At 43.5% G+C, this 21,984-nt stretch overlaps 1 protein-coding gene across 1 annotated transcript in view; it reads right to left on the minus strand.

Annotated features, from left to right (window-relative positions):
• Positions 1 to 18,300, minus strand: part of LOC137525920 (macrophage receptor MARCO-like) — a 78,796-nt gene extending 60,496 nt beyond the window's left edge. Inside the window, exon 1 of the mRNA XM_068247132.1 lies at positions 18,124 to 18,300. Within this exon, the coding sequence (XP_068103233.1) occupies positions 18,124 to 18,232 (109 nt within the window). The 5' untranslated portion in view covers positions 18,233 to 18,300. The remainder of the gene's footprint in view (positions 1 to 18,123) is intronic.
• Between the last annotated feature and the right edge of the window lie 3,684 nt (positions 18,301 to 21,984).

Genomic DNA, 21,984 nt, shown 5'->3' on the forward strand with positions numbered 1-21,984 from the left:
CAGATACTACTACAGCTAGTACAGCCGCTACATCACCAGATACTACTACAGCTAGTACTGCCACTACATCACCAGATACTACTACAGCTAGTACTGCCACTACATCACCAGATACTACTACAACTAGTACTGCCACTACATCACCAGATACTACTACAGCTAGTACTGCCACTACATCACCAGATACTACTACAGCTAGTACTGCCACTACATCACCAGATACAACTACAACTAGTACTACCACTACATTACCAGATACTACTAGAGCTAGTACTGCGCCTACATCACCAGATACTACTACAGCCAGGGCCGGATTTATGGGCAGCCCAAATAGGCCCGGGACTAGGGCGGGGCTTGAGCTGGGGCGGGATTGCAGCTGTTTAGTCCTGCGGTATGCAGGGCAGATTGCTACATATAGCTGCGGGTGGCCACAGACAGCCTGGTCTGGCTATCAGGAGGTAAGAAGGAAGAGGGAGGTGATGACGCTGCAGGCTGTTTACAAGTGACATCTATGCCTGCAGCCGAGTCCTCCCCCTCCTCTCTGTCCTGTAAAGGAGCTGTGTGTTCTGCAGCCACGCCCCCTTCTTCTCCAGGCTGCTTGCTACACTCAGCCTCACTGCGCGGAGATTCAAATCTTGAGGCAGGGAAAACACTTGCAGGGCCGTTTTCCCCTGCGTTTCCCAGGTTTCCGTCGGGTTTTGCGGTCGCGTCTAACGCGTGCGTTTTTCCGCGTGCGTTTCTGCGTTTCTGCGTTTGCATGGCATGTAGTGTCATGCAATGTGCGGAAAAAAGCAGAAAACTGTGCGGCTACAAAACGCGGAAAAAAACGCGAACGCAAACGCGCACAAACGCATGCGGCGCATCGTTTCCCGAGCTAGGCTATTAATTTCAATAGCCTCTAAAATCGTGCGCGTTTTGCAGTTCGCGGCAAAACGCGCAGAAACGCATGTAGTGTGTTCCCTGCCTGAGAGCTGTGATCAGTGAAGCTTTGAACCTTTCACAGGTATTTAGGAAAGTAATAGCAGCCAGTTATAAAGATATCTGCCGTCAGCTGCTTTAGAGATAAGCTCACTTGGGGAGGGAAGGGGGATGGGGGCTGCTGCTGATTCTTTTCTTCCTAGCATGTCAAGCAAAACAAACCATACAGCTGAGTCTGCATTTCTGCAATTCTTTTCCTCCTGCTCTCACTAGTCTACACTTTTCTGCCCCATCAACGTCTTTTCCTCTCCCCTCTCTGCCATGTAGTGCTCTATTTCCCTCTCATCTTGCAGTTCCTAACCCCCAATACACATCTTCTATAGTACTTTACAGAGTAAATTATCATGTCACTTACAGAGGTGCTCACAATCTATCCTACCATAGTCATAGTGTAATGTTATGTCCTACCATATTATTATTATGTATTTATATAGCACTGACATCTTCTGCTGCACCTACCCAAAGTACATAGTCATTTTACTGACTGTCCTCAGAGGAGCTCACAATCTAATCCTACCATAGTCATACTGTAATGTCCTACCATATTATTATTATTATGTATTTATATAGCACTGGGCTGGCATCTTCTGCAGCACTTTACAGAGTACATAATCATGTCACTGACTGTCCTTAGAGGAGATCACAATCTAATCCTACCATAGTCATAGTCTAATGTCCTACCATATTATTATTATGTATTTATATAGCGCTGACATCTTCTGCAGCACTTTACAGAGTACATAGTAATGCCACCGACTGCCCTTGAGAGGAGTTCACACTCTAATACTACCATAGTCATAGTCTAATGTCTTACCATATTATTATTATGTGTATATATAGCGCTGACATCTTCTGCAGCACATAGCAGAGTACATAGCCTTGTCACTAACTGTCCTCAGAGGAGCTCACAATCTATTCCTGTCATAGTCATATTCTAATGTCCTACCATATTATTATTATGTATTTATATAGCACTGACATCTTCTGCAGCACTTTACAGAGTACATAGTCATGTCACTGATCGTGTTCTGAGGAGCTTACAATCTAATCGTACCATTGTCAATCTGTCCTCCCATATTTTATTATGTATTTATATAGCACTAACATCTTCTGCAGCACATTACTGAGTACAACAGTCCTGTCACTGACTGTCCTCAGAGGGGCTCACACTCTCATCCTACCATAGTCATAGTCTAATGTCCTACCATCTTATTATGTATTTATATAGCACTGACATCTTCTGCAGCACTTTACAAAGTACATAGTCATGTCACTGACTGTCCTCAGAGGAGCCCACACTCTAATCCTACCATAGTCATAGTCTAATGTCCTACCATATTATTATTATGTATTTATATAGCACTGACATCTTCTGCAGCACATTACAGAGTACATAGTCATGTCACTGACTGTCCTCAGAGGAGCTCACAATCTAATCCTACCATAGTCATAGTCTAATGTCCTACCATCTTATTATGTATTTATATAGCACTGATATCTCCTGCAGCACATTACAGAGTATATAGTCATGTCACTGACTGTCCTCAGAGGAGCTCACACTCTAATCCTGCCATAGTCATAGCCTAATGCCCTACCATATTATTATTATGTATTTATATAGCACTGACATCTTCTGCAGCACTTTACAGAGTACATAGTCATGTCACTGACTGTCCTCAGAGGAGCTCACAATCTAATCCTACCATAGTCATAGTCTAATGTCCTACCATCTTATTATGTATTTATATAGCACTGACATCTTCTGCAGCACTTTACAAAGTACACAATCACATGTCACTGACTGTCCTAAGTCAATGTAAACACCCTTATCTTGTGACGAGTAACCTTGAGATGATACTTAATGTTATCCCTTTTCCCATAAATCTATTCTCAAATTTGTACCCTCACCCAAGATTTTTTAGCTTTTAAGCCACATTCACAGTGGCCCTTGCATTACCTGTAACAGCAGGAATGCGACAGATGAGGACAGTGGTGCCATACGTTATGCTAGCATCGTGTTGGGTACAGTGAAGTATATAGTCAATGAAAAGTATGCTTCACTGCTACTGTTATCGCTCGCGTTTAGTAGTAACGCTCTGCATGCGCTACATAAGTGTAGCAACCTGTTATACCGCAACTGCCGCAATCTGAATATAGGTGGTGCCTACACCGCTCCACAACACAACCCTTTAAACGTAGCCTTAATCTCCACTAACCGCTTTTATTTTACTTTTGGCTAACTTCAGAAATACCTGATCGATGAGTATCCCTAACCACCCCTCTTCCCCATGTAGGATAACCCTATCTTAACCCCACTGTAGTCATGGGGCAGCTGGAGATAGTGGGCCTAGGGTGGTAAAAAGTACAAATCCGGCCCTGACTACAGCTAGTACTGCCACTACATCACCAGATACTACCACAGCTAGTACTGCCACTAGATCACCAGATACTACTACAGCTAGTACTGCCACAACATCACCAGATACTACTACAGCTAGTACTGCCACTACATCACCAGATACTACTACAACTAGTACTGCCACTACATCACCAGATACTACTACAGCTAGTACTGCCACTACATCACCAGATACTACTACAGCTAGTACTGCACCTACATCACCAGATACTACTACAGCTAGTACTGCCACTAGATCACCAGATACTACTACAGCTAGTACTACCGCTACATCACCAGATACTACTACAGCTAGTACTGCCACTACATCACCAGATACTACTACAACTAGTACTGCCACTACATCACCAGATACTACCACAGCTAGTACTGCCACTAGATCACCAGATACTACTACAGCTAGTACTGCCACAACATCACCAGATACTACTACAGCTAGTACTGCCACTACATCACCAGATACTACTACAGCTAGTACTGCCACTAGATCACCAGATACTACTACAGCTAGTACTGCCGCTACATCACCAGATACTACTACAACTAGTACTGCCACTACATCACCAGATACTACTACAGCTAGTACTGCCACTACATCACCAGATACTACTACAGCTAGTACAGCCGCTACATCACCAGATACTACTACAACTAGTACTGCCACTACATCACCAGATACTACTACAGCTAGTACTGCGCCTACATCACCAGATACTACTACAGCTAGTACTGCCACTAGATCATCAGATACTACTACAGCTAGTACTGCCACTAGATCACCAGATACTACTACAGCTAGTACTGCCACTACATCACCAGATACTACTACAACTAGTACTGCCACTACATCACCAGATACTACTACAGCTAGTACTGCCACTACATCACCAGATACGACTACAGCTAGTACTGCCACAACATCACCAGATACTACTACAGATAGTACTGCCACAGCATCACCAGATACTACTACAGCTAGTACTGCCACTACATCACCAGATACTACTACAGCTAGTACTGCCACTAGATCACCAGACACTACTACAGTTAGTACTGCCGCTACATCACCAGATACTACTACAACTAGTACTGCCACTACATCACCAGATACTACTACAGCTAGTACTGCGCCTACATCACCAGATACTACTACAGCTAGTACTGCCACAACATCACCAGATACTACTACAGCTAGTACTGCCACTACATCACCACCAGATAGTACTACAGCTAGTACTGCCACTACATCACCAGATACTACTACAGCTAGTACTGCCACCGACTCACCAGATACTACTACAGCTAGTACTACCAGTACATCACTAGATACTACTACAGCTAGTACTGCTGCTACATCACCAGATACTACTACAGCTAGTACTGCCACTACATCACCAGATACTACTACAGCTAGTGCTGCTGCAACATCACCAGAAACTACTACAGCTAGTACTGCCACTACATCACTAGATACTACTACAGCTAGTACTGCCGCTACATCACCAGATACTACTACAGTTAGTACAGATACTACTACAGCTAGTACTCCCACTACATCACCAGATACTACTACAGCTATTACTGCCGCTACATTACCAGATACTACTGCAGCTAGTACTGCCACTACATCACCAGATACTATTACAGCTAGTATTGCCACTACATCACCAGATACTACTACAGCTAGTACTGCCACTACATCACCAGATACTACTACAGCTAGTACTGCCACTAGATCACCAGATACTACTACAGCTAGTAGAGCCGCTACATCACCAGATACTACTACAACTAGTACTGCCACTACATCACCAGATACTACTACAGCTAGTACTGCGCCTACATCACCAGATACTACTACAGCTAGTACTGCCACTAGATCACCAGATACTACTACAGCTAGTACTACCGCTACATCACCAGATACTACTACAGCTAGTACTGCCACTACATCACCAGATACTACTACAACTAGTACTGCCACTACATCACCAGATACTACTACAGCTAGTACTGCCACTACATCACCAGATACTACTACAGCTAGTACTGCGCCTACATCACCAGATACTACTACAGCAAGTACTGCCACAACATCACCAGATACTACTACAGCTAGTACTGCCACTACATCACCAGATACTACTACAGCTAGTACTGCCGCTACATCAGCAGATACTACTACAGCTAGCCTGCCACAACATCATTACATACTACTACAGCTAGTACTGCCACTACATCACCAGATACTACTAAAGCTAGTACTGCTGCTACATCACCAGATACTAGCACAGCTAGTACTGCCACTACATCACCAGATACTACTACAGCTAGTACAGCCGCTACATCACCAGATACTACTACAACTAGTACTGCCACTACATCACCAGATACTACTACAGCTAGTACTGCGCCTACATCACCAGAAACTACTACAGCTAGTACTGCCACTTCATCACCAGATACTACTACAGCTAGTACAGCCGCTACATTACCAGATACTACTAAAGCTAGTACTGCTGCTACATCACCAGATACTAGCACAGCTAGTACTGCCACAACATCACCAGATACTACTACAGCTAGTACTGCCACTACATCACCAGATACTACTACAACTAGTACTGCCACTACATCACCAGATACTACTACAGCTAGTACTGCCACTACATCACCAGATACTACTACAGCTAGTACTGCACCTACATCACCAGATACTACTACAGCTAGTACTGCCACTAGATCACCAGATACTACTACAGCTAGTACTACCGCTACATCACCAGATACTACTACAGCTAGTACTGCCACTACATCACCAGATACTACTACAACTAGTACTGCCACTACATCACCAGATACTACCACAGCTAGTACTGCCACTAGATCACCAGATACTACTACAGCTAGTACTGCCACAACATCACCAGATACTACTACAGCTAGTACTGCCACTACATCACCAGATACTACTACAGCTAGTACTGCCACTAGATCACCAGATACTACTACAGCTAGTACTGCCGCTACATCACCAGATACTACTACAACTAGTACTGCCACTACATCACCAGATACTACTACAGCTAGTACTGCCACTACATCACCAGATACTACTACAGCTAGTACAGCCGCTACATCACCAGATACTACTACAACTAGTACTGCCACTACATCACCAGATACTACTACAGCTAGTACTGCGCCTACATCACCAGATACTACTACAGCTAGTACTGCCACTAGATCATCAGATACTACTACAGCTAGTACTGCCACTAGATCACCAGATACTACTACAGCTAGTACTGCCACTACATCACCAGATACTACTACAACTAGTACTGCCACTACATCACCAGATACTACTACAGCTAGTACTGCCACTACATCACCAGATACGACTACAGCTAGTACTGCCACAACATCACCAGATACTACTACAGATAGTACTGCCACAGCATCACCAGATACTACTACAGCTAGTACTGCCACTACATCACCAGATACTACTACAGCTAGTACTGCCACTAGATCACCAGACACTACTACAGTTAGTACTGCCGCTACATCACCAGATACTACTACAACTAGTACTGCCACTACATCACCAGATACTACTACAGCTAGTACTGCGCCTACATCACCAGATACTACTACAGCTAGTACTGCCACAACATCACCAGATACTACTACAGCTAGTACTGCCACTACATCACCACCAGATAGTACTACAGCTAGTACTGCCACTACATCACCAGATACTACTACAGCTAGTACTGCCACCGACTCACCAGATACTACTACAGCTAGTACTACCAGTACATCACTAGATACTACTACAGCTAGTACTGCTGCTACATCACCAGATACTACTACAGCTAGTACTGCCACTACATCACCAGATACTACTACAGCTAGTGCTGCTGCAACATCACCAGAAACTACTACAGCTAGTACTGCCACTACATCACTAGATACTACTACAGCTAGTACTGCCGCTACATCACCAGATACTACTACAGTTAGTACAGATACTACTACAGCTAGTACTCCCACTACATCACCAGATACTACTACAGCTATTACTGCCGCTACATTACCAGATACTACTGCAGCTAGTACTGCCACTACATCACCAGATACTATTACAGCTAGTATTGCCACTACATCACCAGATACTACTACAGCTAGTACTGCCACTACATCACCAGATACTACTACAGCTAGTACTGCCACTAGATCACCAGATACTACTACAGCTAGTAGAGCCGCTACATCACCAGATACTACTACAACTAGTACTGCCACTACATCACCAGATACTACTACAGCTAGTACTGCGCCTACATCACCAGATACTACTACAGCTAGTACTGCCACTAGATCACCAGATACTACTACAGCTAGTACTACCGCTACATCACCAGATACTACTACAGCTAGTACTGCCACTACATCACCAGATACTACTACAACTAGTACTGCCACTACATCACCAGATACTACTACAGCTAGTACTGCCACTACATCACCAGATACTACTACAGCTAGTACTGCGCCTACATCACCAGATACTACTACAGCAAGTACTGCCACAACATCACCAGATACTACTACAGCTAGTACTGCCACTACATCACCAGATACTACTACAGCTAGTACTGCCGCTACATCAGCAGATACTACTACAGCTAGCCTGCCACAACATCATTAGATACTACTACAGCTAGTACTGCCACTACATCACCAGATACTACTAAAGCTAGTACTGCTGCTACATCACCAGATACTAGCACAGCTAGTACTGCCACTACATCACCAGATACTACTACAGCTAGTACAGCCGCTACATCACCAGATACTACTACAACTAGTACTGCCACTACATCACCAGATACTACTACAGCTAGTACTGCGCCTACATCACCAGAAACTACTACAGCTAGTACTGCCACTTCATCACCAGATACTACTACAGCTAGTACAGCCGCTACATTACCAGATACTACTACAGCTAGTACTGCCACTACATCACCAGATATTACTACACCCAGTACTGCCGCTACATCACCAGATATTACTACAGCTAGTACTACCACCACATCACTAGATACTACTACAGCTAGTACTGCTGCTATATAACCAGATACTACTACAGCTAGTACTGCCACTACATCACCAGATACTACTACAGCTAGTACTACCACTACATCACTAGATACTAATACAGCTAGTACTGCTGCTACATCACCAGATACTACTACAGCTAGAACTGCTGCTACATCACCAGATACTACTACAGCTAGTACAGCCACTACATCACCAAATATTACTACAGGCAGTACTGCCGCTACATCACCAGATACTACTACAGCTAGTACTGCCGCTACATCACCAGATACTACTACAGCTAGTACTGCCACTACACCACCAGATACTACTACAGCTAGTACTGCCACTACATCACCAGATACTACTACAGCTAGTACTGCCACTATATCACCAGATACAACTACAGCTAGTACTACCACTAACTCACTAGATACTACTAAAGCTAGTACTGCTGCTACATCACCAGATACTACTACAGCTAGTACTGCTGCTACATCACCTGATACTACTACAGCTAGTACTGCCACTACATCACCAGATACTACTACAGCTAGTACTGCCATTACATCACCAGATACTACTACAGTTAGTGCTGCCGCAACATCACCAGAAACTACTACAACTAGTACTGCCACTACATCACCAGATACAACTACAGCTAGTACTGCCACTACATCACCAGATACAACTACAGCTAGTACTGCCACTACATCACCTGATACTACTACAGCTAGTACTACCACTACATCACTAGATACTACTACAGCTAGTACTGCCACAACATCACCAGATACGACTACAGCTAGTGCTGCGGCAACATCACCAGAAACTACTACAGCTAGTACTGTCGCAACATCACCAGATACTACTACAGCTAGTACTGCCACTACATCACCACCAGATAGTACTACAGCTAGTACTGCCACTACATCACCAGATACTACTGCAGCTAGTACTGCCACTGAATCACCAGATACTACTACAGCTAGTACTACCACTACATCACTAAATACTACTACAGCTAGTACTGCTGCTACATCACCAGATACTACTACAGCTAGTACTGCCACTACATCACCAGATACGACTACAGCTAGTGCTGCGGCAACATCACCAGAAACTACTGCAGCTAGTACTGCCACTACATCACCAGATACTACTACAGCTAGTACTGCCGCTACATCACCAGATACGTCTACAGCTAGTACTGCCGCTACATCACTAGATACTACTACAGCTAGTACTGCCGCTACATCACCAGATACTACTACAGCTAGTACTACCACTACATCACTAGATACCACTACAGCTAGTATTGCTGCTACATTACCAGATACTACTACAGCTAGCCTGCCACTACATCACCAGATACTACTACAGCTAGTACAGATACTACTACAGCTAGTACTCCCACTACATCACCAGATACTACTACAGCTAGTACTGCCGCTACATTACCAGATACTACTACAGCTAGTACTGCCACTACATCACCAGATACTATTACAGCCAGTATTGCCACTACATCACCAGATACTACTACAGCTAGTACTGCCACTACATCACCAGATACTACTACAGCTAGTACTGCCGCTACATTACCAGATATTACTACAGCTAGTACTGTCACTACATCACCAGATACTACTACAGCTAGTACTGCTGCTACATTACCAGATATTGCTACAGCTAGTATTGCTGCTACGTTACCAGATATTACTACAGTTAGTACAGCCACTACCTCACCAGATACTACTACAGCAAATACTGCTGCTACATTATCAGATATTTGTACAGCTAGTACTGCCACTACATCACCAGATACTTTTACAGCTAGTACTGCCGCTACATCACCAGATACTACTACAGCTAGTACTGCTGCTACATCACCAGATACTTCTACAGCTAGTACTGCCGCTACATCACTAGATACTACTACAGCTAGTACTGCCGCAACATCACCAGATACTACTACAGCTAGTACTACCACTACATCACTAGATACTACTACAGCTAGTACTGCTGCTACATCACCAGATACTACTACAGCTAGTACTGCCACTACATCACCAGATACTACTACAGCTAGTACTGCCGCTACATCACCAGATACGATTACAGCTAGTGCTGCAGCAACATCACCAGAAACTACTACAGCTAGTACTGCCACTACATCACCAGATACTACTACAGCTAGTACTGCCACTACATCACCAGATACGTCTACAGCTAGTACTGCCGCTACATCACTAGATACAACTACAGCTAGTACTGCCGCTACATCACCAGATACTACTACAGCTAGTACTACCACTACATCACTAGATACTAATACAGCTAGTATTGCTGCTACATTGCCAGATACTACTACAGCTAGCCTGCCACTACATCACCAGATACTACTACAGCTAGTACAGTTACTACTACAGCTAGTACTCCCACTACATCACCAGATACTACTACAGCTAGTACTGCCGCTACATTACCAGATACTACTACAGCTAGTACTGCCACTACATCACCAGATACTATTACAGCTAGTATTGCCACTACATCACCAGATACTACTACAGCTAGTACTGCCACTACATCACCAGACACTACTACAGCTAGTACTGCCGCTACATTACCAGATATTACTACAGCTAGTACTGTCACTACATCACCAGATACTACTACAGCTAGTACTGCTGCTACATTACCACATATTGCTACAGCTAGTATTGCTGCTACATTACCAGATATTACTACAGCTAGTACAGCCACTACCTCACCAGATACTACTACAGCAAATACTGCTGCTACATTACCAGATATTTGTACAGCTAGTACTGCCACTACATCACCAGACACTACTACAGCTAGTACTGCCGCTACATTACCCGATATTACTACAGCTAGTACTGTCACTACATCACCAGATACTACTACAGCTAGTACTGCTGCTACATTACCAGATATTGCTACAGCTAGTATTGCTGCTACGTTACCAGATATTACTACAGTTAGTACAGCCACTACCTCACCAGATACTACTACAGCAAATACTGCTGCTACATTACCAGATATTTGTACAGCTAGTACTGCCACTACATCACCAGATACTTTTACAGCTAGTACTGCCGCTACATCACCAGATACTACTACAGCTAGTACTGCCGCTACATCACCAGATACTTCTACAGCTAGTACTGCCGCTACATCACTAGATACTACTACAGCTAGTACTGCCGCAACATCACCAGATACTACTACAGCTAGTACTACCACTACATCACTAGATACTACTACAGCTAGTACTGCTGCTACATCACCAGATACTACTACAGCTAGTACTGCCACTACATCACCAGAAACTACTACAGCTAGTACTGCCACTTCATCACCAGATACTACTACAGCTAGTACTGCCACTACATCACCAGATACGTCTACAGCTAGTACTGCCGCTACATCACTAGATACAACTACAGCTAGTACTGCCGCTACATCACCAGATACTACTACAGCTAGTACTACCACTACATCACTAGATACTAATACAGCTAGTATTGCTGCTACATTGCCAGATACTACTACAGCTAGCCTGCCACTACATCACCAGATACTACTACAGCTAGTACAGATACTACTACAGCTAGTACTCCCACTATATCACCAGATACTACTACAGCTAGTACTGCCGCTACATTACCAGATACTACTACAGCTAGTACTGCCACTACATCACCAGATACTATTACAGCTAGTATTGCCACTACATCACCAGATACTACTACAGCTAGTACTGCCACTACAACACCAGACACTACTACAGCTAGTACTGCCGCTACATTACCAGATATTACTACAGCTAGTACTGTCACTACATCACCAGATACTACTACAGCTAGTACTGCTGCTACATTACCAGATATTGCTACAGCTAGTATTGCTGCTACATTACCAGATATTACTACAGCTAGTACAGCCACTACCTCACCAGATACTACTACAGCAAATACTGCTGCTACATTACCAGATATTTGTGCAGCTAGTACTGCCACTACATCACCAGATACTACTACAGCTAGTACTGCTGCTACATTACCAGATATTACTACAGTTAGTACTGCCACTACATCACCAGATACTACTACACCTAGTACAGCCACTACATCACCAGATACTTCTACAGATAGTACTGCCGCTACATCACCAGATACTACTACAGCTAGTACTACCACTACATCACTAGATACTACTACAGCTAGTACTGCCACAACATCACCAGACACTACTACAGCTAGTACTGCCGCTACATTACCAGATATTACTACAGCTAGTACTGTCACTACATCACCAGATACTACTACAGCTAGTACTGCTGCTACATTACCAGATATTGCTACAGCTAGTATTGCTGCTACATTACCAGATATTACTACAACTAGTACAGCCACTACCTCACCAGATACTACTACAGCAAATACTGCTGCTATATTACCAGATATTTGTACAGCTAGTACTGCCACTACATCACCAGATACTACTACAGCTAGTACTGCTGCTACATTACCAGATATTACTACAGTTAGTACTGCCACTACATCACCAGATACTACTACACCTAGTACAGCCACTACATCACCAGATACTTCTACAGCTAGTACTGCCGCTACATCACCAGATACTACTACAGCTAGTACTGCCGCTACATCACCAGATACTATTACAGAACAGAGCAATTTTCACCTGTCAGCACTCCTCCCTTTCATCCATGAATAACTTTATCACTACTTATCATACTGAAATTATCTATATCTTGTTTTTTGACGCAAATTTGGCTTTTTGGGTGTGACATTTCAGTAATTACTTTACTTTCTTTTCATCTTCAAGGGAGAACAAGGAAAAATATGAAAAAATACTCCATTTATCTATTTCTATTCTATCCCCTGTAGTTTTAAAATAAACAATGCTACTGTAAATAAACCCCACACATTTAACTTGCCCAATTGTTCAATTATGTCCCTAGCACAATGTATGGTGACAATACATTATTATTTTGAAATAAAGGTGTATTTTTTCTGTTTTCAGTTTTTTGTACCCCAAATTACAATCCTTTATTTGCCAAAATAACAGTAATATACAGTATCCCCTCATGACATATGTAGTAAAAAAAAAAAAAAAAAAGCTAGTAAAAACGAGTCCAAACGTAACTGTATTTTTTTGGGTAACGATTCTATGTGCTCTGAACAGAGTTGAGAGCACACAGGTAGTGTTTTACAGGAAAGATCCTCATTGAAGACATGATCTTTCCCTTACAGACTCTTTGATTGGCTCAGGGAACACATGTTTCTGTTCACCAATCAAAGATATGTCAGTCTCAGCGAGTATGCACAGCATGTGTGCATGGACAGCTGCCAATAGTTACATAGTTACTTTGGTTGAAAAAAGACATACGTCCATCGAGTTCAACCAGTACAAAGTACAACACCAGCCTGCTCCCTCACATATCCCTGTTGATCCAGAGGAAGGCGAAAAAAGGCATGGTTCAATTAGCCCCAAAAGGGAAAAATTCCTTCCCGACTCCAGATGGCAATCAGATAAAATCCCTAAATCAACATCATTAGGCATTACCTAGTTTTTTGTAGCCATGGATGTCTTTCAACGCAAGGAACGCATCTAAGCCCCCTTTAAATGCAGGTATAGAGTTTGCCATAACGACTTCCTGTGGCAATGTATTCCACATCTTAATCACTCTTACTGTAAAGAACCCTTTCCTAAATAAATGGCTAAAATGTTTTTCCTCCATGCGCAGAATCAGATCATGTCCTCTAGTCCTTTGAGAAGGCCTAGGGACAAAAAGCTCATCCGCCAAGCTATTATATTGCCCTCTGATGTATTTATACATGTTAATTAGATCCCCTCTAAGGCGTCTTTTCTCTAGACTAAATAAACCCAGTTTATCTAACCTTTCTTGGTAAGTGAGACCTTCCATCCCACGTATCAATTTTGTTGCTCGTCTCTGCACCTGTTGCAATATGACACTATCTTCTTGAGAGAGTTGATGATTCTGCACAATTTTGTATCATCTGCAAAAATAGCAACATTGCTCACTACTGCATCTACTAGGTCATTCATAAATAAATTGAAGAGCACTGGACCCAGTACAGACCCCTGTGGGACCCCACTGCTAACAGTCTCCCATTTTGAGTATGATCCATTGACCACAACTCTTTGTTTTCTGTCCATTAGCCAGTTCCCTATCCAAGCACACAGACTCTTCCCCAGTCCTTGCATCCTCATCTTTTGCACCAGACTTTTGTGGGGAACAGTGTCGAAGGCCTTTGCAAAGTCCAAGTATATCACATCTACAGCATTCCCAATATCCATATTAGCATTCACTACCTCATAAAAGCTGAGCATGTTAGTCAAACAGGACCTGTCTTTAGTAAACCCATGTTGATGCTGTGAAATAAGATTGTTTTCTACTATGAAGTCATGTATAGAATCTCTTAGTAACCCCTTAAATAGTTTGCATACAACTGCTGTTTAGCTTACAGGTCTATAATTTCCTGGATCTGATTTTTTGTCCTTCTTAAATAATGGGAAAACGTTGGCTGTACGCCAATCCACTGGGACACTGCCTGTTAAAAAAGGGAGTCACAAAAGATAAGATAAAGGGGTTTATCTATAATAGTTACATATGACGTATTAAAACATCAGTTTTTACATTAACAGGGGCACTAATAGCAGTCCTGTAGTGATTTAAATGAATTTATACTCCTGCCAACAAAATTCTGAAACTAAAATTATGAATAACAACAACAACATTAATAAATCATAATAATAATATGTTTTCTATCCATCGCCTGACAGTTCACCTTGCTACTTTAACCACTTTTTCCACTGCTACAGTGTATCTACGTCCTCTGTGACTTCATCCAAGCCACAAGGACGTAGATGTTTTATTTTTAGTGGTAGCACTTCCATGCACTCCTGAGCGCGCCCCTGGCACTTTCAGCTGCATCACTAATTGGTCTCCGGTAAAATATGTGACTCCCCCCACCCCCCGCTGATGAACAATCACCGCTGTAGCCAACAGCAGTGATTGTTCGTCTCAACCCCTCCGAGCAGAGAGCGGCACTTGAAAGAAGTTGCTACAAGCCTGGCTCACCTTTCCCTGTTCCAGCGAGGATTCTACAGCAGCAGCCCCTGTGTTCAGCATTACAGCCATCTCCGTACCGCCCAGTACACGAGTCCACCTGGCTTCATGACATCATCTAGCCGCGACTTGTGTATGGGGCAGTATGGAGAGGGCTGTAAAGCTGAAAACAGAGGCTGTCGCTGTAGGATTCTCGCTGGAACAGGGAGAGGTGAGCCAAGCTGGCTACAACTTCTGCTGATCTCCGCACCGAGTGGGAGGCTGCCTAATAGGGGAGGCGGGAACGCTTCGCATCTGACTATCTAAAGGGGAGGGGGGGGGGTAATTCTAGCTATGGGGGCACATCTGGCTATCCGTACTATAAGGGGGATATATTTTTTATAGGGGAGGCAGCTTTTACCAGAAGCACATCTGTCTAGCTATACTTGGGAGGACGGGACCTTAAGGGGCACATCTGGCTATATACTGGGGGCTAATTTCAAAGGCACTTGCTATCTATACTGGAGGGGGCAGGGGCACGTCTGACTATACTGAGGGGCGAACCATTAGGTCCCAAGGTCCCATCTGGTTATTATGGGGGGACCTAATATCAGGGGAACATCTAGCTACCTATATCGGGGGGCTAATGCCAGACTCACATCTGGCTACCTTTACTGGGGGGCACCTAATACTGGAGGCACATCTGGCTACCTATAGCGGGGGCAATACAGGGGGCACATCTGGCTACCTATAGGGGGGCCAATACTGGGGGCACATCTGGCTACCTATGGGGGGGGGGGCAATACTGGGGGCACGTCTGGCTACCTTTAGTAGGGGTAATACAGGGGGCACATCTGGCTACCTATAGGGGGGCCAATACTGGGGGCACGTCTGGCTACCTTTAGTGGGGGTAATACTGGGGGCACATCTGGCTACTTATACTGGGGGGATTCTACCTAATACTGGGGGCATGTCTGCTACCTATACTGGGGTGGGCACAACTCGGGGGCGAGGGAGCGCAACTTAAAATCTATTGCTAGAGAACCTTGGCTGACCCTGCCAGGAGGGCATACAGGGATGCCACTAGGCTACCGGGGAAATCATTTTAAGGAACTGTAATAGGGTAAAACGTAATAATCGTGATGCAGTAAGACCTATGACAAAAAGAAAAATACCCTTTAACCCCGCCCACTTTTTAGACTACACCCACTTTTAAGACACATTTTCTACATAATAAAATGATTAATTAACCTCACTTACTAACCTTTTCTCCCTAATTTTTAACATTAAAAATAATTTTACTATTTCCTAATTTTAAAGTGTAACGTACAAAACCCACCTTTATTTCAGAATCAAATATCATCACCATAAATTGTGACAGGAATATAATTTAAGTTTTGTGATAAACGGTAGAAGTAGCCAAATAATATTTGTGACTATTATCTACTGTAGCACTTTTTATTTTTAAACTGGAATTGGCAAAAATTGAGAACCAATGCATTTGTACAATTGTTTCCTCTTTTTTTCCCCCCATTAAAATGCGAAGAAAACTACATTTTTCTTTGGACAAAATACCACCCAATGAAAGTCTAGTTTGTCTTGAAAACAAAACTATATACTGTATAGATCATTTAGGTGGCATTGGCAGGAATAAAGTTATTGCTGATTAAATAGGGACATAGCTAAAATGACAAAACTGATCTGGTCCATAAGGGGAAAACAAGGTCTGGTTAAGAAGCGGTTAATATAAATCATTTTAAATGTAATAAATGTAATTAAATTAAATTAAATGAATTGCTAGTTTAATAAATATAAATGCATTTACCTTGAATACATGGAATAAACATAAATACTAAATAGTAATAATACAAATAATAATGATAAATATTATTATTATTATAATGATAATAATACTTATTATTTCTATTTGTATAATGTCTTCCAGCCATCACCTGCTACGTCGCTATTACTACCGCTAACCATTATAATGTCTTGCATCTCTAACTTGCTTTTGACAAAATAATACCTTATGAAATGTTATATTGTTACAAAACTTATAGTAATAATAATAATCGTTAATATTATTATTAATCATTATAATACCTTTTTATGTGTTATTGTTACAATACTTCTAATTAATATTATTAATCATAACACCTTTTGTATGTTATTGTTACAATACTGCTGCTGATAACAAATTAACGATAATAATTATTAATATGAATGATACCTCCTGTTATGTGTTATTGTTATAATACTGCTGCTGCTTATTATTATTATATAATAGATCATAACAATACCTCCTGTTATGAGTTATAATACTGCTGCTTATTATTATATAATAGATCATAACAATACCTCCTGTTATGAGTTATAATACTGCTGCTTATTATTATATAATTGATGATAACAATACCTCCGGTTATGTGTTATTGTTATAATACTGATAATTCTTTGCCCACATATATAAGGTGATGTCAGTTACCGCACAGTACGAGGGGCTCCATCCTTGCGCTCCCTGCACTGCCCCCCGCCAGGCTGTAGAAGTCGGTCTTGCTACCTTCGTCTGACATGAAACACACCGGGTTCTCCATCTCTCTGCAGAAGCCACAGGAGGATGTGAGGACTCCGCTCAGCCAGGGATATATATCCTCTCCACCCTGAACTGTCACACTGACAGATCAGCACTTTACACAACTTCTATATGTAGATTGTGTCACAATCCTGGAACTACCCCCCAACCCGCCCCCCAGTCCTTCCTAACAGCCCCCCTCAGCAATGTTCTGCCCCTTACCAGTAACGTCTCCAGCTACAGTTTTGGGGAGGGGGACTCAAAGGGGGCATGATGGCTGGCTGGGGGGGGCCCATTTGGGTGATCACAATCGTTGTTTGTATGGTGAGCTTTAGGTATTTTTATTGCCTAAGGGCTGGTTTACACGGACTGCAGGTGACGTTCGGGCAGCTGGAAGCCACGTCGTCCTGTGACATCTCTCGTCAGGGGGCAGCGATCGCCGGCTTCCCGTCGTGTCAGAGTTTTTCTTCCCCGCAAGGGGACATGAAGCTGCGGCGGCTAGGCGACCCTGGACGACACATGCAGCTTCTAGGGTCGCCTGAAACTACGGGGAAAAATCGGGATTGAAACGCCGCGTTTGCCCAATCGATGGTAATCACCGGTAACCGCGCAGTGCTAAACGCTCCGATTCACTTGAATGTGAGCGTTTAGCCGGCGTTTGGTGGCATTTACCACCAAGCATTCGGGACTCGTTAGCTAAACGCTTCCATTTAAGTGGATGGGAGCGTTTAGCATTGCGCGGTTACCGGTGATTACCGTCGATTGCGCAAACGCGGCTTTTTAATCCCGATTTTCCCCGTCATTTCAGGCGACCCTAGAAGCTGCATGCGTCGTCCAGGGTCACCTAGTCGCCGCGGCTTCATGTCCCCTTACAGGGCCGAAAAACGCAGATCGCTGTCCCGCTGCCCCCGACGAGATGTCACAGGACGACGCGGCTTCCGGCCGCCAGAATGCCGCCTGCCGTCCGTGTGCACCAGCCCTAAGTGTAGCCTGATACTACACCACAGGTGTACAGCGACCACGATACTTCACAGCAGCGGCCGGCATTTAAAGGATACCCGAGGTGACATGATGAGATAGACATGAGTATGTACAGTGCCAAGCACACAAATAACTAGGCTGTGTTCCTTTTTTTCTTTCTCTGCCTGAAAGAGTTAAATATCAGCTATGTAAGTGGCAGTTCCTGTCTGAGTCAGGACTGGGTCAGACTACAGTGTGACCCTCACTGATAAGAAATTACAGCTATAAAACACTTTCCTAGCAGAAAATGGCTTATGAGAGCAGGAAAAAGATAAAAAGGGTCGATAGTTCATAGATTTTAGTTCCGGCATACGTCAATGAATGTGTCAATTGAGCAAAAACAGTAAAAATGTAAACAGATTGAAATATAAAATAAATTGTGGAATATCTCAAAAAGTCATTTATATGAGGAGGATAGATACAATTGCTTATTTCATTAGTTTATTTTCACCTCGGGTGTCCTTTAAAGGAGTGTGCGTTGCTATGTAAGCAGTGCGCGTAACTAAGGAAGGCACGCAGCACGACCGCACATAGCGTGCCTCCCTGTATTCAGCTTGCGGTGCCGTCATGTAGCTTCATCAATCAGCCCCATAATGCATTATTTTTTCTTCTTGTGACCATCATGCTGCATGACCCGATATGTGGTCATTTGGCTGCCAGTTTCACCCTGACTGTGATTCTGAGCAGGATCTGCTGACGTCGGCCAGAGTCCATTCCTCTATTTGTACATTTCACACACATCAGTCTCTTCCCATCCTCGGGTGTCTCTGTGGCTTTGGGTTTACCGAAACCTCTGTGCTGTGCTGTGATAAAACTTCCCAGAGGAGGACAGACCTCATAATACAGATGCAGAGGTAGTTTCCTGCTGAGCAGAGTAGTTTCCATACTGTAACTACTGGCACTTTCACATCCCACTCCTCTCCAACTGTGCTAAACATTCATTATACCTCCTATCTGACCTGTCACAGCTGCACAGAGATCTTCCAGCATCCAGGACCACAATCCCCGTACCAGCCAGCTGAGCACAGGACAACAGGAGAACCGGGGAGCATACACATACAATCACTGCCACCGGGACAACAGGAGAACCGGGGAGCATACACATACAATCACTGCCACCGGGACAACAGGAGAACCGGGGAGCATACACATACAATCACTGCCACCGGGACAACAGGAGAACCGGGGAGCATACACATACAATCACTGCCACCGGGACAACAGGAGAACCGGGGAGCATACACATACAATCACTGCCACCGGGACAACAGGAGAACCGGGGAGCATACACATACAATCACTGCCACCGGGACAACTTATTCCATTTGTTTTCTCTCCTGAGTTCTCCCCTAAGAGATAACTTCTCATCTACTGTTAAAAACAGGGCCGGCCCGCTCATGAGGGGGGGTGAAACTTTTGCCTCAGGCGGCAAACCTCTAGGGGCGGCATCCGGCCATCCATGGGTGCGGGGGGCATGGCCGCCGAGCTGGAGGGGTAGCGGGCAGGACGGGGGTATTGGGCCTAGCGGTGGGGAGGGGGGTCGGACCCCCCCACCCTCGCCTGGGTCCCCCGATCTGCGCTCCCCTCCAGCTTTAAATACTGAGTAAGCAGCCGACAGTAAGAGGCACAGGCAGGGGATCACTCAGCTCTTCCTCATTCCAGCGTGCACTCCACTGACGTCACTTCCTGCAACGCCGCCCCCTGTATTGTACGTGGCCGGTGTTGCAGGAAGTGACGTCAGTGGAGCGCACGCTGGAACGAGGGAGAGATGAGTGATCCCCCGCCCGTGCCTCTTACTGTCGGCTGCTTACTCACTATTTAAAGCTGGAGGGGAGCACAGATCGCGGGGGGGGGGGGGGGGGGGGGGGAGGCAATTTTTTCAAAATTTGCCTCAGGCGGCAAAAAGTCTAGGGCCGGCCCTGGTTAAAAATAACACTTCAGCAAATGAGAAACTACTAAAAAGTACAAGACATTGGCCCACATGCAATTCCCTTTTTCACCTAACTTTTCTCCTAAGAGATAATTTTTAAACTTCTTTTTAAAATAACTTTTCAGAACTCTGCTATTGAAAAAATACAAAAAGTAGTTGGAAAAGTACTATCAGAATGATTCCGTGTATTTTCCTTTTTTTCCTGGTGGTTTAAAGGGCATTTTATTGACAAGGTATAAAAATATCAACTTGGAAAAAATTAAGGAGAAAAAGTGAGTTGCATTATGGGCCATTGGCAAATATGCAATTCACTTTCTCTCCTGCGTTTTCGCATAGGCGATATTTTTAAACTTGTAAATAAAATGTCTTTTAACCAGTTCACCCCCAAGGGTTTTTATCCTAACGGACCAGAGCAATTTTCAGTTGTCAGCGCTCCTCCCTTTTATTCCCTAATAACTTTATTACTACTTATCACAAGAAAATGATCTATACCTCGTTTTTTTCGCCACCAATTAGGCTTTCTGTGGATAGTACATTTTGCTAAGAATTTTTTTATTCTAAATGCATTTTAATGAGAAAAACAGAAAAAAAAAAGAAAAAAAATCATTATTTCTCAGTGTTCAGCCTTTATAGTTTTAAAATTAAACATTCTCCTGTGGATAAAACAAACACGTTGTATTTGCCCAGTGGTCCCGATAATTAAACCGTTTAGATTATGTCCCTACCACAATGTATGGCGACAGTATATTATTTTGAAATATAAGTGGTTATTTTTCTGTTTGTTCTGGCCATAATTACAAGCCCCTATGTAATAAATTAAAATT

The sequence above is a fragment of the Hyperolius riggenbachi genome, chromosome 7, assembly GCF_040937935.1.
Source record: "Hyperolius riggenbachi isolate aHypRig1 chromosome 7, aHypRig1.pri, whole genome shotgun sequence".
Taxonomy (NCBI): Eukaryota; Metazoa; Chordata; class Amphibia; order Anura; family Hyperoliidae; genus Hyperolius; species Hyperolius riggenbachi.